Source organism: Passer domesticus, chromosome 22, assembly GCF_036417665.1.
Source record: "Passer domesticus isolate bPasDom1 chromosome 22, bPasDom1.hap1, whole genome shotgun sequence".
In the NCBI taxonomy this organism is placed as follows: Eukaryota; Metazoa; Chordata; class Aves; order Passeriformes; family Passeridae; genus Passer; species Passer domesticus.
In genome coordinates, this window is record NC_087495.1 from 2,427,852 (window position 1) to 2,455,527 (window position 27,676).

At 53.2% G+C, this 27,676-nt stretch overlaps 2 protein-coding genes and 1 long non-coding RNA gene across 29 annotated transcripts in view; 1 reads left to right on the forward strand and 2 right to left on the reverse strand.

Annotated features, from left to right (window-relative positions):
* The window catches only part of EIF4G3 (eukaryotic translation initiation factor 4 gamma 3), a 140,908-nt gene extending 131,490 nt beyond the window's left edge, over positions 1-9,418 (reverse strand). For all 22 annotated transcript variants that reach the window (XR_010350110.1, XM_064397054.1, XM_064397053.1 and 19 more), the window contains exon 1: positions 9,076-9,418. Coding sequence is in view for 21 of the 22 variants with exons in the window: in XM_064397054.1 (XP_064253124.1) it covers positions 9,076-9,242 (167 nt within the window). In the remaining variant the exon portion in view is untranslated. The remainder of the gene's footprint in view (positions 1-9,075) is intronic.
* A 435-nt stretch (positions 9,419-9,853) lies between these two features.
* On the forward strand, positions 9,854-14,929 carry LOC135285118 (uncharacterized). Its single transcript, XR_010350119.1, has 2 exons — positions 9,854-12,753; positions 13,899-14,929. It is a non-coding gene; the product is annotated as an uncharacterized LOC135285118 (long non-coding RNA).
* On the reverse strand, positions 14,928-27,403 carry ECE1 (endothelin converting enzyme 1). 6 transcript variants are annotated; one of them, XM_064397068.1, is made up of 18 exons: positions 27,279-27,403; positions 24,107-24,193; positions 23,046-23,187; positions 22,137-22,349; positions 20,701-20,825; positions 20,208-20,417; positions 19,925-20,116; positions 19,259-19,401; positions 19,059-19,173; positions 18,738-18,848; positions 18,388-18,486; positions 18,196-18,273; positions 17,720-17,823; positions 17,406-17,516; positions 17,208-17,275; positions 16,941-17,131; positions 16,753-16,848; positions 14,928-16,473 (listed from the first exon to the last, which is right to left on the reverse strand). In XM_064397068.1, the coding sequence occupies exons 2-18, from the start codon at positions 24,191-24,193 to the stop codon at positions 16,297-16,299; spliced, it is 2,262 nt and encodes a 753-aa protein (XP_064253138.1). In that variant the 5' UTR covers positions 27,279-27,403; the 3' UTR covers positions 14,928-16,296. The 6 variants fall into 6 exon arrangements, with proteins under 6 accessions (XP_064253138.1, XP_064253132.1, XP_064253135.1 ...); XM_064397062.1 differs by having other exon boundaries at positions 27,153-27,284; XM_064397065.1 differs by lacking the exon at positions 27,279-27,403 and adding an exon at positions 25,417-26,135.
* Positions 27,404-27,676: the final 273 nt, after the last annotated feature.

A 27,676-nucleotide genomic window follows, 5' to 3' on the forward strand; every position in this document is an offset into this window, starting at 1 on the left:
CCATAGCTAAGACCAACACTGTGGATGGGAAGAATAACAGAAGTATTTTTCCCTTAAATGCTGATGTTTTGGAACACTGCAGAACAGGAATGGATCAAATCAAACATTTCTGGTTCTCCCCAGCACCTCTGACATTATCAGGGGCTGCAGTGCTGTTTGGTCCCCCAAAGTGGTTGGAACACACTTCATCTTCCTCCTTTTTCCCCACAATCCAGAGACATTTTGGGCCCACTTGCAGCCAGTGTGGATGGTACAGATCTTTTGCTTCCCATTCCTAAGCAGAAACACCATCTTAAGCCAACAACATAAAAGCAAGGATGGAGCTAGACCACAAGAAAAAGCAATCCAAGCCTGAGGAGTGAATTTTCCTCCTTTGAGGGAATATTTGCAACCCTCTCCTCCCAGTGGTGGAAGTTCAGCAGCTTTTCCAAGAGTTTCCGAAGCATCAGTGACCTTTAGGAGTTTTAGCTCAACCAGTGAGACCTCAAACTCCCTGATGGAGACCAAGAGTTATCCCTGCTTTCAACACTTCCATGCCTGGCTGCATTCTTCCCCCAAAAACTCCTTTCAAACAACAAGACAGAGCTGACCTGACAATAGAGATGCAGCTCTCCCCACTCTCCGTGTCTGTCCTGCTCCCTTGTTTTACTGCTGTGCTCCAGCTCCTTTCTCCACACCCTCCCCAGGTTGATTAATACTCATCCTGGAGCATCAGATGTCTGGTAATTCAAGCTTTTACAGCGCTCCACACCATCACTCTCTGTAAGGCTCACACATTTCACCAGAAAGCTTTTTGCTGACTGTTCCCACTCCTGACATCCTGGCATTCAATAAGACATTCTGGACAGGGGTCCCAGCTATAAAACTCTCACGTTCTTCGTCTGCCAGGATGGGAATTTGGTGACAGTACAATTCATTCATTTATTTAATGATCCTAACATCAGCCTGAGAGGATGAAGTGTGCTTTGGCTGCAGCAAGGCAGGGAGGGGGCTGTGCCAAGGGCCAATTGTTTCGGTGAATGCCGGCGATGCCAGGTACCGGTGCCAGGGCCACCACCATGAGATGGGGTACTTGGGGCAAAATGGGAATCACTTCAAGTTAAACGTGGTGCACAGCCCCACAACCAAACATCGAAATATAGAGGAGTTTATCTGTGCAGATGAACTTTTCCAAAATTGCTTTGGAAAGGTAATAAATAGAATTAAGGCAAACAGTTTAAATTCATTGAAACTTACCCTTTGTGGTATTTGCATATCAGCAAAAATGAGGTCTTTTTTTCATTTTGAAGAGACAGATATAAAGGCACTTTGAAATCGACTTTAAAACACAACACTGAAGGAAAACATAAAATTCAAGCTGGACAGGTTGACAGCTGAATTATTTGCATTCACAACTCTAAAATACAAAACACAGAGCCCAGAAACACTGAATATTTGGAGAAAGACTGTCCAGTAGCAAGTATTTATAACTGTGTGAGCACTAGTGAGAAAGGGGGGCACAAATTGAAGCTGGTTTCATATTAAACAGAGCAAAGAGAAATCAAGATGTCTCACCAGCTCAAGAAATACTACATCCAAAAGCACTTTCCAAATGAGCCTTGCCACGCTAAAGCTGCTGAAATCCCCTTCCCAGCACACTCCAGAGGTCAAGGTGCACCATGAATTTCACATTAAAAGTCACAATAAACAGGCTTTAAGTGTTTCTTTGGTTTCAGTTCTTGAATTCCCCCCAAACAACTGGGATAGGTTGCTCACCCTCAACTACAAGAACCCTGCTGAGTTCCCTTTCCAACACAATACATTGAGTCACCCCAGTGATTCAGCTGCACATTGCAAAACCCAGTGTCCAGTATGGAGCCTGTACATCACCCCAAACAGGAATTCAAGACTTCCAGAAAGTCTTAAGGTCAGGTTTCAGTCTGAATTTCACATCAGACCTGACAGTTCTGTGGAAGATGTCATGGCAGCTCCAGGACAGAAGGGCTGGCTCTTACCACTCAGTAGAAATGCACTGTTTTTTTTTTTTAAGGTCCTTTCCTCAGGATGCTTAGGAGCCTTCCCAAGAACACAGTTGACGAAAAAAAAAAAAAAGCTGAATGCAGCATCACTAAAAAAAGTCTTTCCCTTTGATGCACATAGAAAAAGCCTCCTGCTTGGTCTGAAAGACCAAAGACTTCTCTCATTTTTGCCTTTTGGCAAGAGAACAAAATAAGCCCAGGAAAAGCCAGTTTCAAGGCACAGTAACTTCTACAACTTATTAATAACACATAAAAGAGGGAAATCAGTTTTCAGACCACCATTAGCAAAGCCATAGCACCAGCTCAAATGGATTTTCACCCATCACCAGTGACACAGACACTGCAATCACACTCCTCTGACTGCTCTAACTCAGTAACTCACAGTCACCCTCACATGTAAATCAGACCAAACACACAATCATCATCTGACAACCCCGAACAGAGCAGCCCTGCAACATTTATTAGTTTCCACCTTCCAAAAGCTTTCCAAACTTAGAAAAATCTGTGTTATTTAAGACCTTAACTGCATTAATTCCTCCTTGCTTAGTGTTTTCACAGCAACAAGAGCAAACTCCAAGGCTGGCAGGGAAATTTCTGTTGCCACCACATTCAGTCCCCTCCCCTGCAACAAGCAGGGATGGTCTCTGTGCTTCCAACTTTTATAGCTATTCCTGTGCAGATACTCTTACTCCAGAGCATGGGAGCCTCATTCCTGCTGAGCTCAAGCACTTGGAAAGGAGCAGCTGCTTGCTGCACCTCAACAAGTCCTAACCCATTTCAACACTCCGACAGACTCAGAGAGCGCTACCAGGATCGGTCGAGGCCGGGATAAGTTTTATTTCCAAGACACACATTCTGGAAGCCACTTGGGGTTTTTTTCAAGCCTATCTAAAGCTCTAGAAATATTTCAACTCTCATGTAGATAAAGGAAACACAAAGTTTTTACAACCAACAACCAAACCATCTTATTTTTGGAGGCAGAATTGACTTAAACCTGATACAACCTCAGTGTGGGGAAACTTGTCCTTTTCTCTCCACCTCAACTACACAGCAGACAAAGGTAAAAACAACTCCTCAGGTACAATCGAAATACAGAGCGTGTAATTTTCCTTTCAGGAAAGAAAAAAATAATCATGCTGTCCCATTAACCTAGTTACATGCCCAGCAGCAATTTGACTCAAGTCCCATCAGCAACAGCGTGCCATCACCTATTCCAAAAAGAGGGAGTGCGCCCTGGGACACCTTCCAAAGGTAAAGAATAAACCAGAGGAATAACATGCACCAGAAAATCTCACTAGCCTAAAAGGTGATTTTGCTCTCCTCCCTTTGATCCTTTTCTTTTTTAAGAACACATTCTATTTTCTTCTTCCAGCTGTTCCACATCATCAGCTCCTATTTGGGAGACAAAACGGAGTCCAGGGTTTGGGAAGGAAAGCTGTACAGAGAAGTGCTTGAAATTGCAGCAAGTGTAAAACACAGCACCATGAGTCTCATCAACTGTACTCCCTCAAAAAAAAAAAGGAGAAAAATTAGTTTCCCCTGGTTCCTCCAGACCACGGGGCACACGACTCCTCCCCCCACATGTTCATGCCTTGGAACAAACACCAGTTTTCTCTTCCCCATTCATTCCAGAAAAGCTTTTGCAATTGCCAGCAACCACATTCAAGTCACAGATAAAGTTTCCTACCAAAGCAATGCCTGTAAAACAGTGATACTACCCATCTGTAATTCCCCAGAGTAAAAATTCCAGCAACCTTAATCATATTAGCGGATTTACACACAACTAAAGTTGACAGTTGACTAGCCCTGAAATTGCTGGATTAGGGGAAAAAGAAAATACAGGTTACCTATGCTTTCTGAAGGGAGATCTTTACTGCCAACTCCTATTACTAAACGAAAGTGGATCAAATGCACCAGCTCAACACATCCCAATGTTTGCTAATGATACAGAAAAGCCTTTCAGCCTGAAAATTATGGACAAAATCCATCACAGATAAAATAATAAAAAACAGATAATGATCCTTCTATTTCCCAACATCTAAAAGAGAAGTTATTTGTTCTGAGTCTCCTGTTACTCTCTCAACAACTCCTTACACAAACTCTGCTCCCAAATCAGAGCTGCTCATTAAATACACATATATTTAAATGGATAAAGTAACCCTCTCTCACAGACTTCTGCCAGAGAACATAGACAGTCATGTCCTTGGATGTGAGAAGAAAATAAACCACTTGAAATCACATTTTTAGAATGGTTTTCTCTAAGAGATTTCACCACAAAAATCTTACAAAGCTGGTAAAGTGACATATCTGCCCTCTAACATGATTAGCTTTTGTCATTAAATAAATTAAAGCTACTGCTGCTTGAAAGAACACTAAGATGTGCCAAGGCTGGGGAACATCAACAGGGGAGATGGCAGAGAGGGCTTAAGGCCCTTTATTTTTTGGCAACACGCTCCCCAATCCGTGCCCGTTCCTCCCCTGCAGAGGAGCCACCACCACGGAGCAGCAGGAAAAGTCTCTTCTCCAAGCTCTTCTCCTGCTCCAACCCTCCCAAGATGTTTGATCTCCACAGCTTCCACACTTCTGAACAGAAACACTTCCCAGGCAACACCTCTGCCCCCTTCCCTTCATGCAGCCGAGATCTCAGAACATTCCTCCTCAACTCAGGAACACAGGGAGCAAGGGACACCTCTGATCTCAGCCTGGTCCCTCCTTCCCCCCTCTCACCCTCCTTCCCTTTCGGGACCCGACCCTTTCCTGGGCCACTGGCATCTGGAAGAGGTTTCCAACTGCACCCCGGATGGTGTCACAGCTGCACGGGGAGTGCTCCACACCAGAGCCACCACCACGCTCTTCAAGCTGACTTTTGTGCCCAAGCAGCTTCCAAATGCCTCGTCTTCAACTCCAAACTCACCAACAGACAAACTCCAGAGAGCACAGAGCTGCCCCCTCATGTAGTGTGGAAAACACCACTGAAAAGGGAAGTAAGGGAGGGAAGATGGCATTGGCTCCAAACTTCCAGAGGGGATCACGGCAAACCAGAGACCCCGACCCTCTGGTACACGCTGCAGGTTTTCTCCTGGGCAAAATTATTGGGCACTTTCTCCTCCAGCTCAACTCTTGGTTCACAGAGAGACAACAGAGAACCCCATGCACATCATCCTCCTCAAGAATCTTGATTTAACCAGATCTCCAAGGCAGGCCTGCATCCCGACACTGGGCAAGCACTGCCAGGAACTCACCCCGACTTCCCACACAGCCTCAGACATTCCTCAATGCCATCCTGTATTTCTTGCTGTCCCCCCAGGCCTTGGGGAAGCTGCTTGCATCCAGAAGATGCCACCCAACCCAGTAGGAACCAGCACAGCACTTCCTGAAAGGGACTACAGCACAGTTAGCTGAACAATGCAGGAAAAACTAAAACTAAATTACTCAGGCAATGTTAGCAAAACACACAATTTTTTGTTTCCTCGCACAGCAATGATGGAATTCACAGAGGTCAGTCCCTCAAACACTGATTCTTCCTCTCTGCTTCTCAGAAAAGGAATTAACAAGGAGGAAGAAGAGAAAAAAAAATTAGTAACGGTCTGTTGACACCCACCCTGAGCCTGCCACAACCTGCAATAGCCTGAGGAACACCCAATTTTTCAGAGATGCCCAATCCCATATGGAAGCAGCCACGGGGACAGATTAAAGTCAAGTTTACTGCTACCTGCACATCAACAACAGGAACGCCCTCCAAAGGTGAGGAAGTTGGGAAAAGAAAACAAAACCCTACTGACACCAGCCCTGAGCCACAGACAGCTCTGATGTGGCTCTGACTAACAGTGTCACGTTAACCAGCAGCTGCGGGATGTCACCCCAGGTGCCATCCGTCAACCTGGCTGTCCCTTACAGGCCAATGTTTGCCCACATCTGGGCTGGGAAGAAACTGGTGACCTGATTATATTGATCCACAAAATTTATTCCCAGCACAGTGACTTTTGAAAGAACAGCTTAATGTAAGACACACAAAAAAATACTTCATTCCTAAGTGGGAGAGTAAAGAGCAGGGTGGAGTGTGACACGTGTCAGAAGTACCACTGAGGTAAAACCACAAGGCCCACAGTGCCCTTGCAGCACCTTTGTTACTGCACCTTTTTATGGAAGAAGTCTCACTCCAGACTGCACTGGAACTTCTCCTGCAGAGGCAGTCTGGCAGTCAAAGCCAAGGAGGGCAGACTGGGATTTACTTTTTATAATATCCCTTCTGTGTGTCATTTCACCCTCGCTTGTCCTTTCCACCCAAATAAGGGTCAGACTCCAATTGAAGGATTTATCCATACTGACAACTTTTGAGCACAATTTCTGCCTGAAATCAGGTTTGGCTGAGTACTCACCACCACCAGAGCCACAAATTATCCCAACTTACTTTTACACAGGAAATTTAACTTCTTGAAGCCACTGTGTTAAGGAAATTCCTCACAAGTCTGTCTTGTCTTACAGCAGCTCCAATAACTTCCTATTTAGCAGGAAACAGAAGGAATCTTACAGCCAGACATTTTTGCTCTTCGTGTCCATCACTTTCCAGCTTCTTTTCTCTCAAAAAAATATTATCTTTCTTTCTCCTGTATTTTAATTTTCCCTCCCTCATGCCTTGTTACATGCACATGCTGCACACTTCTCTCACACAATTTTTTTTTTTCCAATTACACAGATATTGTTTAATTTCATGATACAATTAAGTCTGAAACCAAAAGTATTTCCAAAGTTACAAAGTTCACCAGTAAGAAACTGCTTTGGTTTAAAAACCCCAAGTCAGAGAAACCTGCAACTCTTTTATCTGCTGTGAGGTAACAGTGGCTCAACAGTTGTATCAAAACACAGAGAAAAAAAAGAAACCAAAGAGGGCTAAAAATAAGGCTGAACTCAGATGACCCCCTGCACTCCAGTAAATCAGGGATGAACTCTCCTCCCCGAGCCTCACTCAGAGCAGCACTGAGAGGTAACAGCTTTTGTTTATAATCAAACACAGGTTTTGGTGGAGGATAAAACCAGCCAGGGCACCTGAATAAGCTTCACCAGGACACCCCAATAAGCATCAAAAATAAAGTGTTTGAATATATTGCAAGCACAGATCAGTAGTTCAGGAGTTAACGAGATATCGGTCAAACACAATGTTTTCAAAACAGGCATGTCTAGAAATAAAAATGAAACTGTGTCATCTTAACCTCCCCACTTTCATAACACCAACTTGCCATACCCATCTAACACTTCTCCCTCCCACTCACAGTGTCCAGTTGGGTCCCCAGGACAGGACACACTGCCACAGCAGCCCCAGCTCCTCTAGGGGCTTCTCCAGGCTTTCCAAGCCCTTTTTGTTTTTAGGCTGTGCTCGGAGTAAACCCAAACTTCATCCCTCGAGTGCCCCATGCAAAACTCACCAAAAGCAACAGCCACAGCAGCACAGCCCCCTGTCCGAGCCAGCAGGCTCCCCCCCAGCGACACCCGGAGAAGCAGCCCCGGGAACGAAGTGCTCCGGGCAGCCCAGCACGGCCCCAGAGCCAGGCAAACCGCAGCCCTCACCTGCCAAGGCACCCAAGTGCCACCTTCCCGGTAAAAAAGCCCCTTCCCAGCCAAAGCAGCACCTTGCTGGACGATCAGCCCGTGCACGCTGGCCGGCATTCCCACTCCAACTCTTGGCACATCCCTCAGAACCGAAGGAAATTCTCCCTGAGCAACAGTTTTACTTACCAGCACCCCGCTGACTCTACTGACAGCACCTTCCCACTTTTTTTTATTCCTAAAGCACCGGTTGGAATTACGGAGTACCACAAATCAGGCCAAAATCAGCCAGCAAAGAGAACGTCCAGGGGTTTTCACTTGACCCAAACAAATCTGTAACGTCAACAGTCTCATGATTTAGGCAATGAATTTGTTGTCATGGCAGGGGTGATTCTTGCCGGAAGTTCAAGAAAACAATGGACCTAAACTGATTATAAAAGGACTGGGTTTTCCCACCTCCAAAATGAAAGTGAGAGCAGGAAAATGCTCATACACAGGGAACACAGTTCTGAGAGCACAGCCCTCGGCACCAAAACCACCCTGCACTTCCACCTTAAAACCCAACACACCGCCAAACATGAATAGCAAAACACACTCCCGACCGTCCCTGCACCATTCCCGGATCACACAGCACGGAGATATTTCACAAAGTGTGTTCTTCCCGTCATACTCCCCCCAAAACTCCAGGGAGGCGGGGGAGAGAACAGCCGGTTTGCCACGGGATGCTGTCGGACGCTGCAAACAAAACCTCAGGCCGGCAGCACTTTCCTGCTGATCCCTGCAGTATTTCCCTCCTGACTCGGGGCCTACTCGCAGCACAGAACCCAAGACCTTTAAAAAACACTGGCAGCCCCCGCCGGCCTCTCTTTGTAGCTTTGGCGGGGGGATTTTGGGGAGTGGGAGCCTGCGCCTCCTCCCCACCACGCGTGGCCTGGCAGGGAAAGCTGCTCAGTGAAACGTTCCACCTGAGATTTATTCCCACCAGCCAAGTAAGAAAAATTAAATAAAATAAAATAAATCACATGAAAATCGTCCCCAGATGTAAATTAAAAAAACCAAACAAACTGGGTTTAAATTCGCCTGGAAAAACAACAAAACCAAAGCACTTACCTGGGCAGGACCAGAAGCAAAACTGAAGAACGATTTATAATTAAAAGTTTACCCTTGGGGTCACCGCTGCTTTGGGGGAGGGGGAAGAGGGACCCCCTGGAAAGGGCCGACCCTCGGAACCAGCCCACCGGGAGGCGGACGGCCCCCCTTGCCCGGCACCATCCCGGCAGGTGCAGCCCCCCTTTGCAGGGGGCCCCACACACAAACAGACACACAAAAAAGAGCCGGGAACCCCTCAGCAACCCCCACCTCACACATCCCCCCGGCTCCGGGGGGCCCCGCGACCCCCAACCCTCACCCCCCACCGCCCGCAGGCCTGGGGGCTCCCCGCAGCCCTCACCCCCCCGGCTCTGCTCGCTGTGGGGAGGGGGAGTCACCCCCGAGCCCCCGGGGCAAAGGATACTGCTGGGGCGGCTGTGGCGGCAAGGCCCTGATGTTGGGGTGAGGCGCCGGCGCCGGGTGAGGGGGAGCCGGGGGGGGAGGCGGCCCCGCCGCCGCCCCGCTCCCGGGGCCGGTCCCCGCCGCCGCCGCCGCGCCGGGTTTCAAAGCCGCCTTCTGCGGTAAACTCATGGCCAAGCGCAGCCACCACCCCGCGGCGGGGAGCGGGGCCGGGGGGAGCCGCGGAGCGGGCCGGGGGAGAGCCGGGGCAGCGCGGCGGGCCGGCACCGGCGCCGGTCTCCGTGACAACGCGCCTCCCGGAGGGCTCGGGAGAGGGGCCGGCGGGGAGGGAGGGAGGGAGGGGAGGGAGGGAGGGAAGGGGGGGCGGCTCAGGCCGCGCTGCTCATGAGCCGGCGGCGGCGGGGGGTCGCGGTCGCCCTCGCCGGGGGCAGCGGAGCCGTTCGCGGCGGCGGCTCGGGGGCGATGCCGGCGGATTTTCCTCACTGGAGTAGCGGAGCATCAAACATGGCGCTGCGGCCGCCTCCAGCTGTCCGGCCGGGCGGGCGCTCGGGCGCCTTCGGGCCGCTCCGGAGCCGCTCGGCCCAGAGCCGATCGGCGACCTTCGGCTCTTTCCGGAGTCGCTCGGCCCACGGCTGATCGGCAACCTTCGGCTCTTTTCGGAATCGCTCGTCAGCCAGCGCCGCTCGGCAAACCTCGGGTTCTTCCGGACAGGCTTTCGCGCGCGCATGCGCCTTGCCCTGCACCCGCTCCCTCCCCTCTCGGCCCAGCACCTCCCGTGACCCCCGCGCTCGGTAAACTTCGACTATTTCCGGAAAACGAGCGCATGAGACAGTTCGGGAAGCTTCGGAGGGGCTCGGAAGAGGGAATCCCGCCCCGCTCGTAGCTCTTCGGAGCTTCTCGGCGATCTTCGGAATCCCTCGGTATCGGCGCGGGCACAGCTTCGGGCACACTCGGCTCGGCTCGGAGAGACTTCGGCAGCGCTTGAGGGTGAAGCGTTGGCCCTAGGCTGTCATGGGCTCCTGGGTCCCTCAGCAGCCACCTCACTGAGGGCTTCCCCTGCCCGAAAACTCACCCCCAGCCCCAATTCCTGGCTTCTGGAGGGGCTGGAAGGGGCAGCACCGCAGCTCCCCCGAGGCATCATGAGGGGCAGCAGCCCTGAATGCAACATGGAGCCCTGGGACCCCCTTGGCTGTGAAGGGTCCTGCAGTACCCACCCTACCACGGGCCCGAGGAAGGGACTTACCTAAAAAACCTCACCCCCAGCTCCATTACCAGCCCTACAGCTCCCAGCCCCAATTCCCAGCTCCTGGGGCAGCTGACAGGGGCCACACTGTGACCTCTCATGAGGGCAGACAGTCCTGAGGGTGACGGAGTGGCTGTGAGGGACCCCGGGGACCCCCAGGGCAGCCCACCTCCAGACTTGCCCTTGTGGGGAGATGTGTCCACCTAACCCCATGTCACACCAAGCCATCATCCCCCCGGGGTAGCCACATCACCACCACGTTCACCATTTCACACCCAACCTGCAGAACCCTCCTCACGGCCACCACCTGAGCTTGGCAGCGGCCAAGGTGGTTTGTACCATCTCAGGGAGATAAAAAGCACCTCAGAACAGATTCCGGCAGCTGCCAGATTGTCCTGACTTGTCCTGCCTCGCCGCTGGCTGCCGAGGGCTCATTCCAACCCGCTGGCACCTTCCAACGTTCCTGCTGCGCCGCACGTCCCAGGGAGACGCTCCCAGCGCCTTCGCTGTGCCCACAGGTAGTGCTGCCCCAGCCACCAGCCTGGGGTGCTGCTCTAGGAAACCTTCCCAGAGCTGATTTGTGTCCCGTCTGCTGCAAATTCTGAGCAGCTGCAAGTTTAGGAGGAAGATAATGCTTTAATTCAATCACAAATAAACGTGAAAAGCTTTTACTGAAGTGAACAGCTCTCATGGTGGTGTATTCAGGCACCTGGAGAGTGGCTGGTACAGCCACAAGCTGAGAGAAGAGGTCTTGTGCACTGAAGAAAACCTACCTCAGAAGTCACATCTGTCCCTGTCTGTGCAGCGGTCCTGTTTATACGCAGATAAGTAATTTGGAATTTTAAATGTAAATCTGATGGTGGAGAATTTGGACTGGTTGTTGGTCACTGGAGCAGAACTCAGCACAGTGGGCAAAAGATAGTAGAAGGGTCTTGAGTATGTTTTCCCTTTGGAGTCAGACTCTGAGTTTTCTAATGGGGTTGTGCAGGGCAGGGTTAGGACACCCAAGGACTGCAGTGTGTCCAGAAACTCTCCCTCCTCTGAGGTGTGTTCTCAGAAGGAAAGCTGGGAGCTGCCATGCAGGTCTCCATGACAAGCAGCCCTGTAACTGGAATACTTCATCACTTACTCACATGCTACCCCGAGGGTACAGCCACCTCCTGCAGTGCCCGCAGGCATTAGTGGAGCAGGGGAAGGTGATCATGTGCGGCTTAGTGTCCCTTTCTGTGCTCTTTGTTGAGCATCGGGGTAAGGGAAATACCTGGGAGGAGGTGAGCTCATACATACCTCACACTGTCTGTGGGAAATGGGGGGAAATAGGAAACACTGAGATTTCCTTTGGAGGGGAAACAGCCCAACCAAGCCCTGCCAACCTGTGAAGAAGTCCTGACGGGGGAATATTTCTATCTGAACCCAGGAAAAATATTTAGAGGGGGCTGTGGCTGCTTTTTCTGAGTCAGTTTTCCTCAGCAGCCTTCAGCCTGCCGTATTAACTAATTCCCCACCAGGAAAACTGAAGAGAGAAATAAGAATGACCAAAAAGAAAGGCCAACTACTCCTCCACTCCCCAAAAATGGGAGTCAAAGGGGGAACTTCTCTCATGATATGGGATTTGCCCAGGTACTGATAGATCTCCCAGAGAGCTGCTGTGTTCACAGCACACCTCTCCTGCTGGGAAGACAATTCTCCCTCCACAGCTGGTAAAGACTTGGCTGTTATTATTTGGAGGGTGCAAGTAGGGCTGTGTGTTCTGGGGGGCTGGTGCCATTCCATGACCACCTCCCGGCACAGCCCCTCTCCAGCTACCCCCCTTTGCATGGAAGGAAATTAATCTCAAAAGCAAATTGACATCCATGGCTGCCTCTGTTCTACAGAAATAGCTGCCTGTAAACACAGCTGCAAAAGAGCTTCCGAACTCCAGGATCTTTGGATGTGACACTTTTTGCCTATTTAGAAAGGAAAAAAAAAAAGGCATTTTCACCATATTGTCTGCTGAAACTCCCAAAATGCACTGGCCAGGCAAAGGAGCCAGGCTCCCAGCTCTGCCTTAAAGCCCTTCCACAGTCAAAGTCTCTCCCCAGCCATGTTTTTCCCTTCTTTTTATTTTTGCCTGAGAAGAAAAAGCAGCTATGTCTCCCTTCTACCCTACGCAGGACGATTTGGCCAACAAATCCTGCAGATTTTAGAGCCTGAGTGAGTTCCAGCTGGATTCACACCCTTCTTGCCGCCTCTCCATTTTGTTTTTCCTCCTCTTTTTCCTGCTAGCTCTGTTAGCACCTGGGAACTGATGTGTCACTGTGGGCAGCTGGAGCCTACAGTGCTGAGCTCCTGTTTCAGAGCATCACCAGCCCTTTTTCCAGTCCCACCAGTGCCTCGTGTACCTGCCACAGCAGAGACAACCTCACAGCACAGAGCGCAGTAGGAATGCTGGAGCTGTTGGTGAGTTTAGGAAAATACAGGATTGGGGTAAACCCTGCAGGGATGCTTGTGAAGAGCAAAGTGTAAAGTGAGAAAAGTGTAAAGCACAAAGCCATGGTCCTGGGAGTGAGTGAGGAGATGCAGCCTTCTTGTTGACTCAGCCTGGCTCTGAGTGAAAAGCCAGTGATCAGAATGAGCAGGTTCCAGCTGCAAAGTGGGATTTAGAAACCTGCTCCCCACCTCCCACTCCCTATCCTCCCACCTTCAGGAATGTGTGGCTTGTTCAGGGAAGCTTTTGCTCCTAAAATCTGGTCATCCCAACTACATGACCTCAGTACTGTTGTGATGTGTCAGGGGTCAGATCCTACCTGGAGGGAACAAAGCATGAAGGAGGGGCAGTTCAGATGGTTGGGTTCAGCCTCTCTCCAGCTGTCTTGGCCCCACCAAACCTATGAACAGCCCCCATTTCCAGCTCTGTAGGCTCCAGCATGATCCAGGTGCCTGCTTTCACCCAGCACAGCACAGCAGCACCTCCCTCTTTTGGCTTCTCCTGCTTTTCCCTGCACTGTTCCTCTTCCAACACCCTCCAGACAAAAAAAACCACCCAATATTAAAAAAAAAAAAAAAAAAAAAAAAAAAAAAAAAGGTCCTGCTTGGAGCTTTCCCCATTCTTCCCCCTGCCCGGGCTCAGCCCTCAGCAAACAACGTCTCAGCCCTCCAGGGCACAGCTGAGCACAAAATAAAGTGAATACCACCCAGGACCAGGCAAGCCCACACCAGGCGCTGGCACGGAGCAGGATGATTCACCTCCTGCCCGCTCTCCCCGTGCCCGCTGCCTCCCAGGGAGGAAAACTCCCTCCACCTGAGCCCACATGGGCAGCCTTGACCACGGTGTCCCCCACCACAACACAGCTCATGGTCACCCTCGAAGTTCTTCCTGCCCTGGGGCTGCTCCTGAGCCATCACCTGCCTGGTCCCTCCCTGCAACTAAGTCCCAGAGAGCCAAAGTGTTTCCTGTTTGGATGGTTCAACCACTTCTAACAGCATCTCCATGTGACGCCTGTGCTCCCTTCCTTGCTCCTTTGCAGCTGGGAAAACACCCTCCCACCCCAGCCCCACTCTATTCCTCTTTGCCTTACGCCCACACTGTTTTTCTCTTTCCCTAGGAATGCAGGTATTCCACCACAATTTAAACACGTGGGGCCACATCCAGACCAAACTGGGACTCCGGTAACATCGCTGGTTCCTGCCAGCCAAGCACTGGAGTTGCAGGCAGCGATTTTCTCGGCTCCACCGCCCTCTGCGGGTTTGCGCCATTTCCAGGCAGGTCTCGGGGAAAACAACGGCCTCGGCTGCTCTCAGCGCTGCAGGAAACAGAGGGCCCCACACCGAGTCGTGCAAGCACAGAGTGAGTGCTATTACTACATTTTGATTCCATCTGGGTGAGAAAACACGGTAAAAACAGCCAGAGAGGTATTTTAATGTCTTATTTATGCAACACTCATGTCCCCAGCTCACTGCTAGCTCAGTTCCGTCCCTGACAGCAGCAGAAACACTCTGTATTCCCAAAAGTTTGCTACCAGTGGGCTGCAGCCTCCCTGTTTTGCCCCAAATCCAGCCCCTGATAACAATTCCTAGGTTAAATAGCAAAGGAGTACCCAGCGCTTGGTGTGGTTAACGACCATCAGCCCTGACAGGCGCTGGGGTAAGGCTTGCAGGGAGCCTGCAGTCCAGGTCCTGCCTTGCATTTTTTGGGCAAGCCTGATGAAGCCATGGAGCATCTGCTCAGAGTAAATGTTGGCCTGTTATGGACTTGGCAGCATCCCACCAGCATCACCAAGCCATAAATAAGGGAGTTTGGAGGGAAACCTGCACAGGGCCTGTGCCACTGGATCCAACCACAGCCCAGCCAGCCAAAAACTCACCCGGGAGGAAGGAAAAGCATCTGGGAAAGACCTCCCTGCCAGGGAGCTGTGTGGGGCCATGCCATAGAGATGGAAAGCAAAGAGCCACCCGCAGTGAGAGTGAGGTTTTTGGGCAAAAACCCCTGGATTTAGCCTCTAAGAGAGGCAGCAGTCACCAAGCACAGGCTGGGAAAAACCTCATTGGCTCAGTTTTGTCAGCATTGGACAGTTTCAGTGGTGTAGACAGGGAAAAGAGCACAAATAAATGGATGCAGACCCTCCTGCTATAAGAATATTTGAGTCGTAATCAGCTCCAAATCCAGTAAAAAGTATTTATTATTTCAATTACAATAAGCCTCCGCGTAGGGTGAAAAAATAGTTACAAAACCCCAGCCCCTTCCAACCCTCCCTTTACATATAAATATTAAAAATCCCTCTATGTCTCTGCTTTGTCTAGAGCAAGAAGACAACACACAGCACCTGAGCTCCTGTCAGTGCTTTCCCCTCAAAACAAATATTAAAAACATCCCTTAAAACAGTCCCTCAATGCCATCCTGATCACTTCTCACACTGGTGCCAAACCAGCTGTGGAGGGACAGAGTTTTGGGGGCACATGGTGCTTTTGGGGCTTGCAGTTTCCCAGGCAGAGGGCAGGCTTGGCATGAGAGAAGCAGCGGCAGGAACCGCCTGCACTTGTCTGGGAAGCTTTAGGGCCAGGAAATCCTGGCTGGCCTGGCTTCAGAGGAGAGAGGAGGGAGTTCAGGATGCTTCATCCACCCCATCACCACCTTGGTTACATCTTTGGTTACGTCAATTTTTCCCTTTATGCTCTGAAATTAAAGCTAATCCCAGGAGCTGCAGCATGCCAGCACAGCCTCTGTGGCTTGCAGCATCCTCCAGCTCTGTCCCCAGGGCTGCTGTCCCTAATTTTCCCATCAGCATCCTCTAAGGGTAGTTCCTCCCAGAGAAACACAGGATCCAAGACTGGAAAGATATCCACAGCCCTACCCAGCTTCCCTGGCCAAGGGACTGTCACCACAGGGTACTGCACCTACGGCTGCACTAAGTAAAAAAAATTAATAAATATACTAATATTTTACTAAAAAAAGGCTTTTAAATGCATTTTCCCTGAAAATTTCCAGTGTATTCCACAACACATGAAAAAAATATATGTATTTCCCCTTCCCCCCTCCCCCCCCAAAAAATATATCTTAAAATATTTTCCACCCTTGTGTGCGTATCTTTGGACAGAAGGTGGAACATCAGGTGTATTTAGACACGCAGACAAACCTGCTGCTGCTGGGGGTTCCCTTTATCACCTCCAAACCAGAGGGCTTTTCCGGGTGGTGGGTCAGGCTGGAGCGCTGTGTGTGTAAATACAGGCAGTGCCCACAGATGCCTGTTCCTCGGCACTTGGCCCAGTCATGGTGGGAAAGAAGAGACCCCCAAACCCAAGTCATTTCACCAACAAGCAGGGGGATGAGGAGTTTTCACAGTGGATTGAACCTCAGACAATGCCAGGGGCACAGACACTGCTCTGGCTGAAGAGTCGGGCTCTCCGTGGCATGGAGAAGTGGTTTGAGCCTCAGAGGACTGGGGAAGCCCAGCTGTTGGCAGAGGACAAAGCAACCAGCCGCTGGTTCCCTAGGGCACTCGCCCATCACCAGACTTCACACTTCTTGAGGGGGTTCATGGGGGAGCCCGGGGGGCAGCTGAAATGCTCTGCAAACTCCTGGGAGTTGGAGACGGTGCCGATGACGCGGAAACGCGAGGGGCTGTGGGGGTCGGTGATGAGCCCCTCGTGCGAGCTCTCCGGTGTGCGAACCGAGCACCACACCTGCAAACGGAGCACAAGGGGCCTGAGTACTGACACCCATCACCACAGGGCCAGCTCGGTGCTGAATCCAACCTCTCTGCCTGCGTGACAGGGGCCAAGGCAGCTCAAGCTGCAGCTTTGTCTTTCTTTGTAACCAGCACCACCCCAATCTCGTTCTCCACCCACTACATCATCTCTGGAGGACTCCGTTTTGCCATCAAACCCTCCCAACCCCATCTGGGTATGCTCCACCCCCAAATATCTGTGTCCCCACCCTCCCAAGGTCACCACCACATGTACCTGTGCAAAGCCAACAAAGAAGAGCTGGTAGTTGGTGAGGCCGAGAGTTGGGAGTGTTTCTTCATCCCCATTCTTTTTCAGCCAGTTTTGATATGCCTGAAAACCAGGGAGCACAGTGGGCTCAGGAGACAACACAAATCCCACCACACCATGTCCCCCTTCGAATCTCCCCAGCCCCATGGTCCTACCCGGTAGGCGGCCTTGAGGCCCCCATTATCGGCGATGTTCTCCCCGAGGGTGTGCTTGCCATTGACTGCCTCACCATTGACAGTGTAGTTGCTATACTGCTCCACCATGCACGCTGTCTGATGCTTGAAGGCCTCCACGGAGGAATTCTTCCACCAGGGACGCAGGTTGCCGTCTTTGTCATATTCCCGGCCTGCAAAACCACAGTGGATTCTTCATCTCATACTGGCCACCCCTCCAGCTGCCCACCCACCTGGCCGTGGTCATACCTTGGTCATCGAAAGCATGTGTCAACTCATGGCCCACCACCACGCCAATCCCACCAAAATTCAGGGACCTGAAGGAGGGTAATGAAGGAGGGTAAAGAAAGCAGCTTCTGCTCTCCAAAGCCATGAAATTTAGCCAGAGATTTGGATATAAGAGGAAAGCTGGGAATCCTGCCCTTTCTGTTTTCCCATGGCTCTTACTTGGGGGATGCACGGGTATAAAAGGGGGCCTGGAGGATGCCGGCAGGGAAGACAATCTCATTCTTGGTGGGAGAGTAATACGCGTTGACCGTCGGAGGTGTCATGCTCCACCTGCAGGAACACGAACATGACCACCATGGCAACACAAGCCATCGCTAGTGTTTGCTCCAACAACATCCACTCATGTTGCAAAGCCATTGTCCTAAATTTATCTCCTCAAAACCAGCACAGGCTGGTGGACACCAAATCCCAGTGCTCCAGATGTGCTGATATTCCCCACTGAGTACAACAGGGAAGTGGAGCAGAGGACTTACTGGTCCCGGTTTGGCGGTTTCCGGAGCTGGTCAGCCGTGACCCTGGCTGAGAAGTTGTAAAACTGCATGACATTCTCAAAATAGAGGTCAGACACGGCCTCGTACTGCAAAAGAACAAGATGTGAGTGGTGTGTGGTGATTGCCCAGCCCCACTCCTCCCTTCACAGTTATGTCTGAGCCTCTAGAGCCAGCAGTTATGGCTTCTTCTCCTCTCCAACATCTGTTTAGTCTCTAGAGGGCAATGAATCACCATTACGGAAAACGGCTCCTCCTTTTCCCAGGCAGTGATCCCAAGAGCCCCAGCCACCCCAGGATTGGCCCACAGCTTTCTGAGAAGTCCCAAGAGAAGAGCCAAGGACATCAGTGAAACCCTTCTGGAGGAAACCTGGGGTTCAAGGCTGCCCTGAAGCCATGGTGATACAGACACATCCTGTACCTCCTATAGAAAACCCAGAGGACATATCTGACAAACTCACGTCATTAAACACTTTATCCAGCTCCTTGGGGTCCATGATGAATTTGGGATAGCCAATCATGTTGTAGATGGCATCTGCCTGAAGGGTGACAAGGACCAGAGTGCTCTCAGTGCCAGAGATGGAGGACAGGCTCGCCCTGTTCCACCATCTTCCACCCTCACCCTCTTCCCAGCGCAGCCACCAGCACCTCACCTTCTCTTTGGCTGATTTCCTCGTCTCTTCATCCATCCACTGCAGGGTCTCCAGGCTTTCCTCGAAGGCAGTTTTAATCTCCGCGATCATTTCCTCCGCCTAGACAAAACAAGGCAGCACAGCGTCAGTCCAAAGAGCTGGCTTCCTGTCCCAGAGAGGTCAAGGACCTTCACACCACAGGGAGGAAAAGGCTGGGAGGCCAAGACAACACATGGTGAAAAACCCAGCACACAGAAATGCACAGTGAACACAACACAGTGGACAGAGAAACATTGTCTGCCCCGACAGTTCCACCACTGCAGAGGCTTTCCCAGCAACGGGACTCGCATGCTGCTGCCTTGGGGACATACCACCTGCTTGCTGTCCTCAGCAAAGGTGGCCTTGACAAACATGGCCCCCAGGGCGAAGCCCAGGTTGTTGTCCGTGTCACTGATGCAAAACTTCCAGCGTGGGAGGCAGCTCTGCATGGGACAGGAGGTGGTCATCAGCAGTAGCATGGAACAAAGCCCTCCACGTTCCCACCCCTTGCTCCACCTGGCCCACCCAACCCTCTGCCACCCCAAAAGCTGCCCCACGTCTCTATTGTTTGGATGCCACATGAGAGGGCCTTGAGATAAAAAGCCGTCACCATTTTAATGGTGATTCAGGTGCACTGAGGACTTCACCCTCACCTTCTTTGTCCCATACATCACTTCCATGAATTTCTCCTCAGCATCCCGGAAGCGCTGGTCAAGGAGTGGGCTGGTTTTCCGCACCAGGTTCCAAATCATGTAGTTGTTGAGCAGACTATGGTGAGAGGAGGTGAGTAGGCAACAGCACATTCCTGCCCACCCTGGGTACCCGGGTCTCCGTACAGGCTGGGGGTTCTCACCACTTATCCGTGGCCAGGATGAGGTCAGAGACCTGCTCCAGGTACTCCTTGGCATAGACCACAACGGGCTCTGACTCGTTGAGCTCCACAGGGTAGAAGACCGTGGAGAGGAAGGGCATCCAGTCCACAGCCGGTGCCAGCTCCTGCAAAAGCCACAGTGCTGCTATGGACCTAAAAACCATTGCAGGGGTTGCAAGGGTTCTTGAGCTGGAATTGGCTATATCTATCTCCATGTGATGGATTCAGCAGATTTTGCAGAGGCCAGTTCCTATAACATCAGAATCCTTGAAAGGTTGAAGGGGAGTAAACAATTTCCTCCCACAAAGAAAGAAAAGAAAGTGGGGTGGGTGTCAGAGATGTTGACACAAGTTACAGCCCCTCTGGGGACACTGGGAGGTTACCAGGCTGACATCCAAGGGCAGCAGTCCCAGGAGGACATAAGTGCTGCAGTAAGACAGCTGCTGGCCCCAGGGGTGGTCCAGACGCTGGGAGGAAGGGTCAGGGTAGGATTTCCCCAAGGAGGACGTAGGCCAAGCTGTTGCACAAGAGCTTCCCAGGCTATGTCAGCTGGTGTCAGGATTCCCAGAGGAGCTGCGTCACCTTCACCCGTTCACCCCACTTCCCAAACCACAGCAGACTGGGGAAGCTCGCCGGCTCCATTCCTACCTTTAGCTCTCCTGCTGTCATTTTATGGTAGATGACCTCCTCATCCCGGTGCTTCTCCTGCGGGATGGTGATGTTGGCCAAGGCCGTCTCAAAGTCCAGGATCTGCTGCATCTGCTGCCGCGTTGACTCCTCATCGGTGCCTCCCAGGAACATCCCCAGCTGCACCATGTAGTTCAGGTACCCCGCAAGCACCTGCGTGGTCGGACAGGTGGGATCAGCACAGCAGGTACCACCCACCCATGGCATCCCCCCAGCCAACCCACATTTCCCCCAACACCCTCACCTTCTCGTTCTCCGTCTTGTTCAGGTAGTAATCCCGCGATGGGAGGCCCAGCCCTGACTGATCCACCTGGATGACGTTGCTGTTGGAGTTCTTGGAGTCGGCGCTGACGTAGACGGAAAAGAAGGGCGAGGTGCGATAATGCGCCGTCACCTCCCGCAGCGTCTCGTTGAAGTCACTGGCACACGTACCTGTGATGTTCCAGCCACCCAGCTGGGGACAGACAGCAAAACCAACTTTTGAGTAAGAAATGAACACCTGAAATTGCTTCAATATCCCCTCAATATCCATCCTGGGGGGAAACATCTTGCAAGGGGGCTAAAAAGCCCCATTATAGGATTATAAATCCCTGCCTCTGTCTGACCTGGCCTGGGGGATGCTCCTATGCAGGAAGCACCAAGAATGGAGTATGGAGGGTGCTGGGACTGCCCATGACTGAGCTTTCCCTCCCATTTTGCAGAGGGAAGATGGCTTTTCCACAAGGAGTGGGACAAACCTTTTGGATGAGTTCCATGAGCGGGGTGGCACGCAGCTCCTCGATCTTGCTCTCGTTCATGCAGGCTTGGTAATAGCGCTGTGCCTTGCGCTCTGCCTCGCTGGAGACATTGGCCGTGGTATTTTCTGTGGAAAGTACCCAGGGGGAATCACATAGGGCTCCAGGGATGGGCATCTGCTGGACCCAAAAGGATTCAGCCCCATCTTGGACAAGGCTAAGCTCCAAAAAGGCGCCAAGGATTGTCCCAGTAGTCCCCACCATAACCCCAAGGGCATCCCATTGGCCCCATCCCTTCCTGGCCCCCTGCCCCCCTCTCCTTTCCCACCCACAGTGACTGCTCCAACTCTATGGGGACAAAAGATAAAGAAAGAAAAAACAAAGAGCATTTTTATTTTTCCAGCAGCTCTGATATTCCCAGCATCATCCAGCCCCGAGTGCTGCCCTTGCCTCTGTGCTGGTGCCCCCCAGACCTGTATTATTTATTCCTGCAAAAAGGAACAATAAACCCATTTTTCTCCTCTGCGTCCAAAACCTTCCTTTCATCTCCCCAGCTAAAATTTTGCTTCCCCAGAGGGTTTTTGGTTTTTTTAATTTATTTTCCTGATGACACAGCTTGCACCTTTGGCTTCCCAGCTGTGTGGTTTTATTAACTAAAGGTCCCTCAGCTCCAAGGAATTCAAGGAAATGCCGACTGTGACCACTTGGCTGGAGGCCCAGTCTCTTCTCCCAGTAAAACCAGCGCCAGATTTCTGCGGGAAAAGCCAGGGACGAAGCTGTTCCCGCGCCACCCCCTTTCTCTCAAAAGACAACACTCTTCCCAAACCTTCTCTTTCCAGATAATCAGCCCTGGCGCAGTGGAAAGTGCTGATAAGGAGCCAGTTGTTTGCTCAAAGCTTGAACAAACCGTCCCCGCCGGTTGCTCGGATAAGCCGCTCTGCTTCAGCCTTCGCATGCAGAGACTGAGCCCACGACCCTCCCTTTGCTGGGGGAGTTTTGGCCCCCCAAAAATGGCCATACTGGCAGCCAGCCTCTCAAAAGGCTACTCACAAAGGCTGGAAGTTATAGCACAGAAAATCATATATCCTTGGGGTGATACTGGGGCACTACAGCCTCTGGGTGCAGTCTGGAGTGCACATCCTGAATTTCAGAACTCTTGGGAATGTCACCATGGGGTTTACAGAGCAGAGGCCTTTCCCCTACTCAGCACCACAGACTAGCAACACCACAGTCAAAAATCTCAGTACAGTCAAAAATCTCTAGGAAGGCAGTCAAAGCCAGGATCCGTTTCTCAGTGTCCTCACAGCACGCGTGTCACAGACTGGTTTGACACTGGAGGTCAGTTCCAAACTCGAATTTCCATGCAGATGTTTTTGGCATGCCTGGGACCTAACAGGGCTCCTGAGCATTGCAGGGTCCCACCGCTCCCACGCACTCACCCAGCAGGTGCTTCATGATGGCCTGGTTGTGCTCCCAGAGGTTATTGAAGGTGCCCCAGCGCGAGTGACCATCGGGGAGGGGGTTGGCCTTGATCCAGCCCCCACAGGCGTAGCTGAAGAAGTCCTCGCAGGGATTCACTGTGCGGTCCAGCGAGCTGAGGATGGAGCTGGTGATGGAGATGCAGGCTTCTGACAGGCACACAGCAGGCGGCCCTGGGGGGCAGGGACAGGTTCAGCTCCTCTGCTGCAGCAGAATGAGCGGCACCACAGAGCATCCTGCCCCGAGCTGAAGGATACAGGCAAATACCTCACCTGGTTCCTGAGCATCCCACCTTGCACCTTACCACCCTGCTCCAGGGCAAGCAACATGGACCAACATGCTGACTTATATCTGAGCATCCTGCTCTATCATCCCATCCCAGGGCAAGCATCTCGTCTTATGCCCAAAGAACCTGCCCAGTGCCCAGTCAACTACCCTGGGGTGAAGGATGCAGAGAAACAGTCCATCCTGTACTCAGCCTTCAAGTTCCAGGATAAAGGATCAGAGAAACACCGTATCCTGCATCTGAGCATCTCACCCTGGGGTGAAGGGGTGCAGGTGACCATGCTGTCTTGAGCCCAAAGATCCCACCCCACACCTGAACATCCTGTTTGATACCCAAGAATCCTGTCCTGAGGTGAGGGGTGCAGGTAAGCATCCCACCCTTGCACTCTGGAACTCCCCAGCAACCCACTCCGGTCAAGGGGGCAGGATCCCTGCGAAGCTGTTTGCTCAAAGCTTGAACAAACCATCCCTGCTGGTTGCTTGGATAAGCCGCTCTGCCTCAGTGTTTGTATGCAGAAGCTGAGCCTAGGCTCCTCCCTTTCCTGGGGGAGTTTTGGTCCCCAAAAAACAAGCAAAGGACTTACTGGCTTTGTACTGGAAGATGAGTCCCAGCAGACAAGCCATGAGCAGCACTGCCAGCACCCCCACCAGCACCACCAGCTGCTTCTCGGCACGCGTCCGCTCGGCCCAGCAGCCCCGGCTGCCCCGTGAGCCGCGGAAGTTCACCTGCGGGAAGAGCAGCGTCGTCTCCCCGCTGGCAGAAAAACTCACTGACGCAGCCCCCATTTTGCTTCCCACAGCCCACAGCAGAAATTTAGCCCCGGCAAGGGATCCGTCATGGATTGGGCTGGGAAAGGCAGCAGCTGCCTTCCAGAAACCAGGCAGGAAGGGCGGCACAATGGCAGGAAAGGGAGCGGGACGAGCGCTTTGGAGGGCTCACCTGCTGTCCCGTGCCACCCTGATCCCCTCCTCGAGCACAGCGTAACCCCACAGCTGTCCCCATCCCCACCACCAGCACTGGGACAGGGTGGGGGCTGCATCGAAAAGTGCCTTAACAGGATACTCCCACTCAGCCAAAAAACATCCCCAGGAAACATCTCGATGCGACGGCAAGCGGAGACAGCCCCGCCGGGAAAAGTAAAAACACATTTGGGGCAGAAACCACCATTCTAGGGACTGATGGAGCTGGGATTGGGGCCAGGACAGAGGAGGTCTCACAAGACCTGAACCTTTCCCGGTGAGGCTGGACACTGGCAGCAGTGGGGTGTTTTCTTGCCACCCTCAGCCCTCTTTAAGCTGCTTTCCCACTGCCTGGGGAGGAATTAACCTAATCCCCTTTTGTGTGGGGACAAAACTCCCAGTGCTTCGATAATTGCTCACCCCAGCCATGCTGGGAAGGGGTTTGGCAGCAGAAAAACTGGGAAGTGGAGTGTTGAAACAGTGCAGGCAGGATATGGCCCTGCTGGCTCCCTGTGCCAGAAGGGGAGCAAAGGGCAGCAGTGGCAGGAGCCAACATGGCTCTGCCCACACTGGACTTTACCCCCCAGACACTGGTCAAAGGTAGAAAACCCTTCTGCACCCCCTTTGCTGCTTGCCAGGACACAAAATCCCCTTTTTCCTCCCTAAAAGACACATGAAGCTATACCTGAAAGCCATTGGAGTATCCATCACCGTCACCAAGGGACTCCAGGGGGTCTTCATCATCCAGCGTCGCCCGCTTGTAGGTCGACATCTGCACGGGGAGATCAGCAACAGAGGTGCTCAGTGGCCCGGAAGGAGGAAGAAGATGAAGGAGAAGGAAGGTTTACACACCTTCTAAAGCCTCCTCCTCCTCCGAGGAGCAAAATCCCGAATGGCTCTGAGGTAGTAAAGCACTACACAAATGCCGGAGGATGGTTATGGAAAGCAAAGAGGGCCGGAGCCAAGAGCTGAGCAAAGCCCGAACCCGCCTCACTTTCCCCCGGGGCCGGGTTGTGCAACCTCCCCTTCAGCCTGGAATAAAGCCGAATCCACCTCCGCCCTGCAGCGGGGAGAGGGACCCCCCTGTGCCAGGGAACCCCGGAGTGCCAGGCACCTGGGAAAGGCTGGCAGCAGAGAAAATGGCTTTTCTCCTGACACTCCCGCCCTACGCCCCATCTGCGAGCCCCGCGCACCGTGAAACAGCCGGAGACGTCCCTGCGAGCCCCCAAAAGCGACAGCACCAGGAATTTCAGCTGTGGACGGGCTCCCTCCCGGCGCCGTGTCCCCCGGGCATTATCTTGTGCCTGTGCCCGGCTCTTATCTCATCCCCGGCAGAAAAACAAGGAAAACCTCGCGGGTTGGCAGCCAGCCCTTATCGTGCCGCCGCCGCTGTTTCCTTCCCCCTGGCACTGCCCTGCCATCCAGCCAGATTGTCTCCCGATGGAGCAAACAACCCTCCACTCCCCTCCGAGGGGCTGAGCACCCCAAAATCCACCCTGACCCTGCAACGATGGCCCGAGCGGCACCACTCACAACCCTTCACCCCGGGGAGGGGGCTTAAACCCATCTGGATGTCCCCATTCCGCTGCCATCAATCCCAGCGGGATAAATTGATCCAAACCCCGCACAGCCGTGTCTCAATTTCTCCTGGCAGAATGAAAGCACCGGTTCTCAGCCTTGTTTCCAACAGCAGCATTCCCAAACCCCCCTTTGCACACTTAATAACAAGTCTCATTCTCTCCCCGGATCCCAAACCCCAGCCTCAGTTTAATTAACCACAAAACCCACCTGGGGAAGAAAAAGGGTTAAAACAAAGAGGTGGTTTCCCTCCTTGGTTGTACCAAAATCTCTGTTTCCAGCCCCAAAATCTCCCCTGGGCACCCGCCTGGAGCCTGAGAACCGTGAGGCAAAAGAGCCTCAACTGCAAGATTTTATCGTGGGGAAAAATCTCTGTTTAGAGCCTATTTTTTCCCAGCCCCTTTCACTTTTTCCCACCTATTTTAGTACTTCGCACATGGCTGAAATTGGCAGCTCCGGGCACAAATCCCTGATCACGCGGTGGGGGAGAACCACGTAGCCCCCACGGCTCTGCAACACCAAATTCCTGGAATCCCAGCTTTCACTCCATTTCCTGAGGAAATGCAATCTTTTTTCCTTCAGCGATCCCCCACCCCGCCTACCCTAGCCCGAAAACAAGGATAAAGACCAAAAAAGAAATCCCTTTCTGTTCTCCTTTCACAAGGGATGTGCTGGCTCAACCCTGTACCAGCCATCAGAGAATCCAAACTGAGCCCGAGTTCCCCAAAACACCCCCGGGAGGCACTGGGATCGACCCCCAGCATCGTTAATTTGAGGGGAAATCGGGTCCGGGAGGTATTTTTAACACCCATATCCTTAATATTGGGGGCATAGTAGCACCTCGGAGTGCTCCCCACCCTCTCCGGCAGGTGAAGCGGGAGCACCCGTTTTTGTGGGGCAAAACGGGGTAGATTTTGTCACACACCTCCCCCCTCCAAGTCGTTATTTGCTTCAATCCGAATAAAAATGCATTCTCCCCGCTCCAACAGAGTGGGGGGCGCCCACATTTAACCCCCGCGGAAGGGATTTTCACTCTCTTTACAACTTATAAAAACCTCAGCATTAAATAGCCTGGTTTTACCCCGAATCGCTCCTTCTCTCTATAAACAATAAGCCCCACGTGCTCGGAGCCCGCACACCCCCAGGAGGGCCCGAGGAGCCCCGGCTGTGCCCCGGTACCGGGGGAGCCCCGAGCCGGTACCGGGCACCCCGAGCCTCCGCCGGCCGCTTTCAATTCCCGTCCGGGCGCCATTTCGGAGCAACCGCGGCCACCATCGCCATGGCGATTCCTCGCCTCCCTCCAGCCCCTCCATCGCCCCGAGTCCACCCTGAGCCCCCCAGGTCACCCCCGCACCCCCAAAGCCCCGCCTGGCAAAGCGGCGCCCACCCGCCCCACCCACGGCACCCATGGGTGCCCCCGCACCTCCACAGCCCGCAGCCAGCGCCCTGCCAGGCTCAGCTTGCTAATTAGGATGTCCGGGGGTAATTAGCAACTCGTGGTGTTAATCAGGGGTGCTGGGAAAGTGTTTTGGGGGCGCCCTCTGTTTTGTAGGGAGCCCTGACTGCAGATAAAGTATTTTTTTTAGAAAAGCTTAAAAAGCAGCTAAAAAAGGGTTAAACTTAAAAAATAAATAGGGAGGAGTACAAGCCAGTTTGGGGGTGTTCGCAAACAGCCCCACAAAAGTGGGTTCAGCTGGGTGGGGGGCGCCCCCCTCCCTCCGCAGAGGGAAACACGGTGCGGGTCTGGGTGAAGAGTGGATTTGGGGCGGCGGGGGGTTGAGGGGGCACCCAGAGGGGGGCACCCACTTTGGGGTCTCCACCTGGTGACCCCCCCCCCCGGCCACAAAGAAAACGCGGGGGGGGGGGGGGGGGCAAGTGGGGCACCCAGGGGTGCTCGGGGGTCCCTGGGGGTGTCTTAGGGGGGTCCCATGGGATGCAATGGGGGATCCCTTAAGGGTCCAATGAGGGTCTCACGGAGCCCCTCGGGGGTCCAAAGGGGGTCCCGCGGGGATCCCCCGGGATGCAGTGGGGGGGTCCTATGGGGTTACAAAGAGCATCCCACGGGAGATGCATCACCCGCGCCCCGCTTCGGCCAAGCGGCCCCCGCTCAACCACCCCCAGATTTGGGGGTGTCGCTGGGCCCCCCCACTCACCATGGCCGTCACCCCACTCCCGCCGGCCCCGGCCCCGATGGGGCGAGCGCCCGCTGAGCCCCGGCACCGCTCGTGACGCCGCCGCGGCCTAGCGAGGGTGGCGAGGGTGACGAGCGAAGGATGTACCTGGGATGGGAAACCAATGGGGCCGCGGAGGGACGGGCTTCCCGCACGCCTCCTTTAACTCTTTCGGGGGGCCCCAAGCCCCGTGTGGGGGGTCCCGCGTGCCCCGGCGCTGCCGGCAGCATCCCCCCGAGGCAGCCCCGGCTCCCCGGCCCGAGGGGATGTGCCGTCCCGGGCTGCGAGCGTGCAAGGCGCGGTCCCGGCGCCGGCCGCTCGTGCAGGCGCGAAAGCGCGCGGGGCGAGCGCGCGCCCGTCACGGCCACGCGCGCGGGCGGGCGAGCAGGGGCCACCCACGGGCCGCGGGAGCGCGCGTGTGCTCCCACCCGTGCGTGGCCGCCGGTGTGGCACCGTGAGCTTCCCCGCGGCGGAAAGCTGCCCTGCCCTGCCGCGGGGACGGGGAC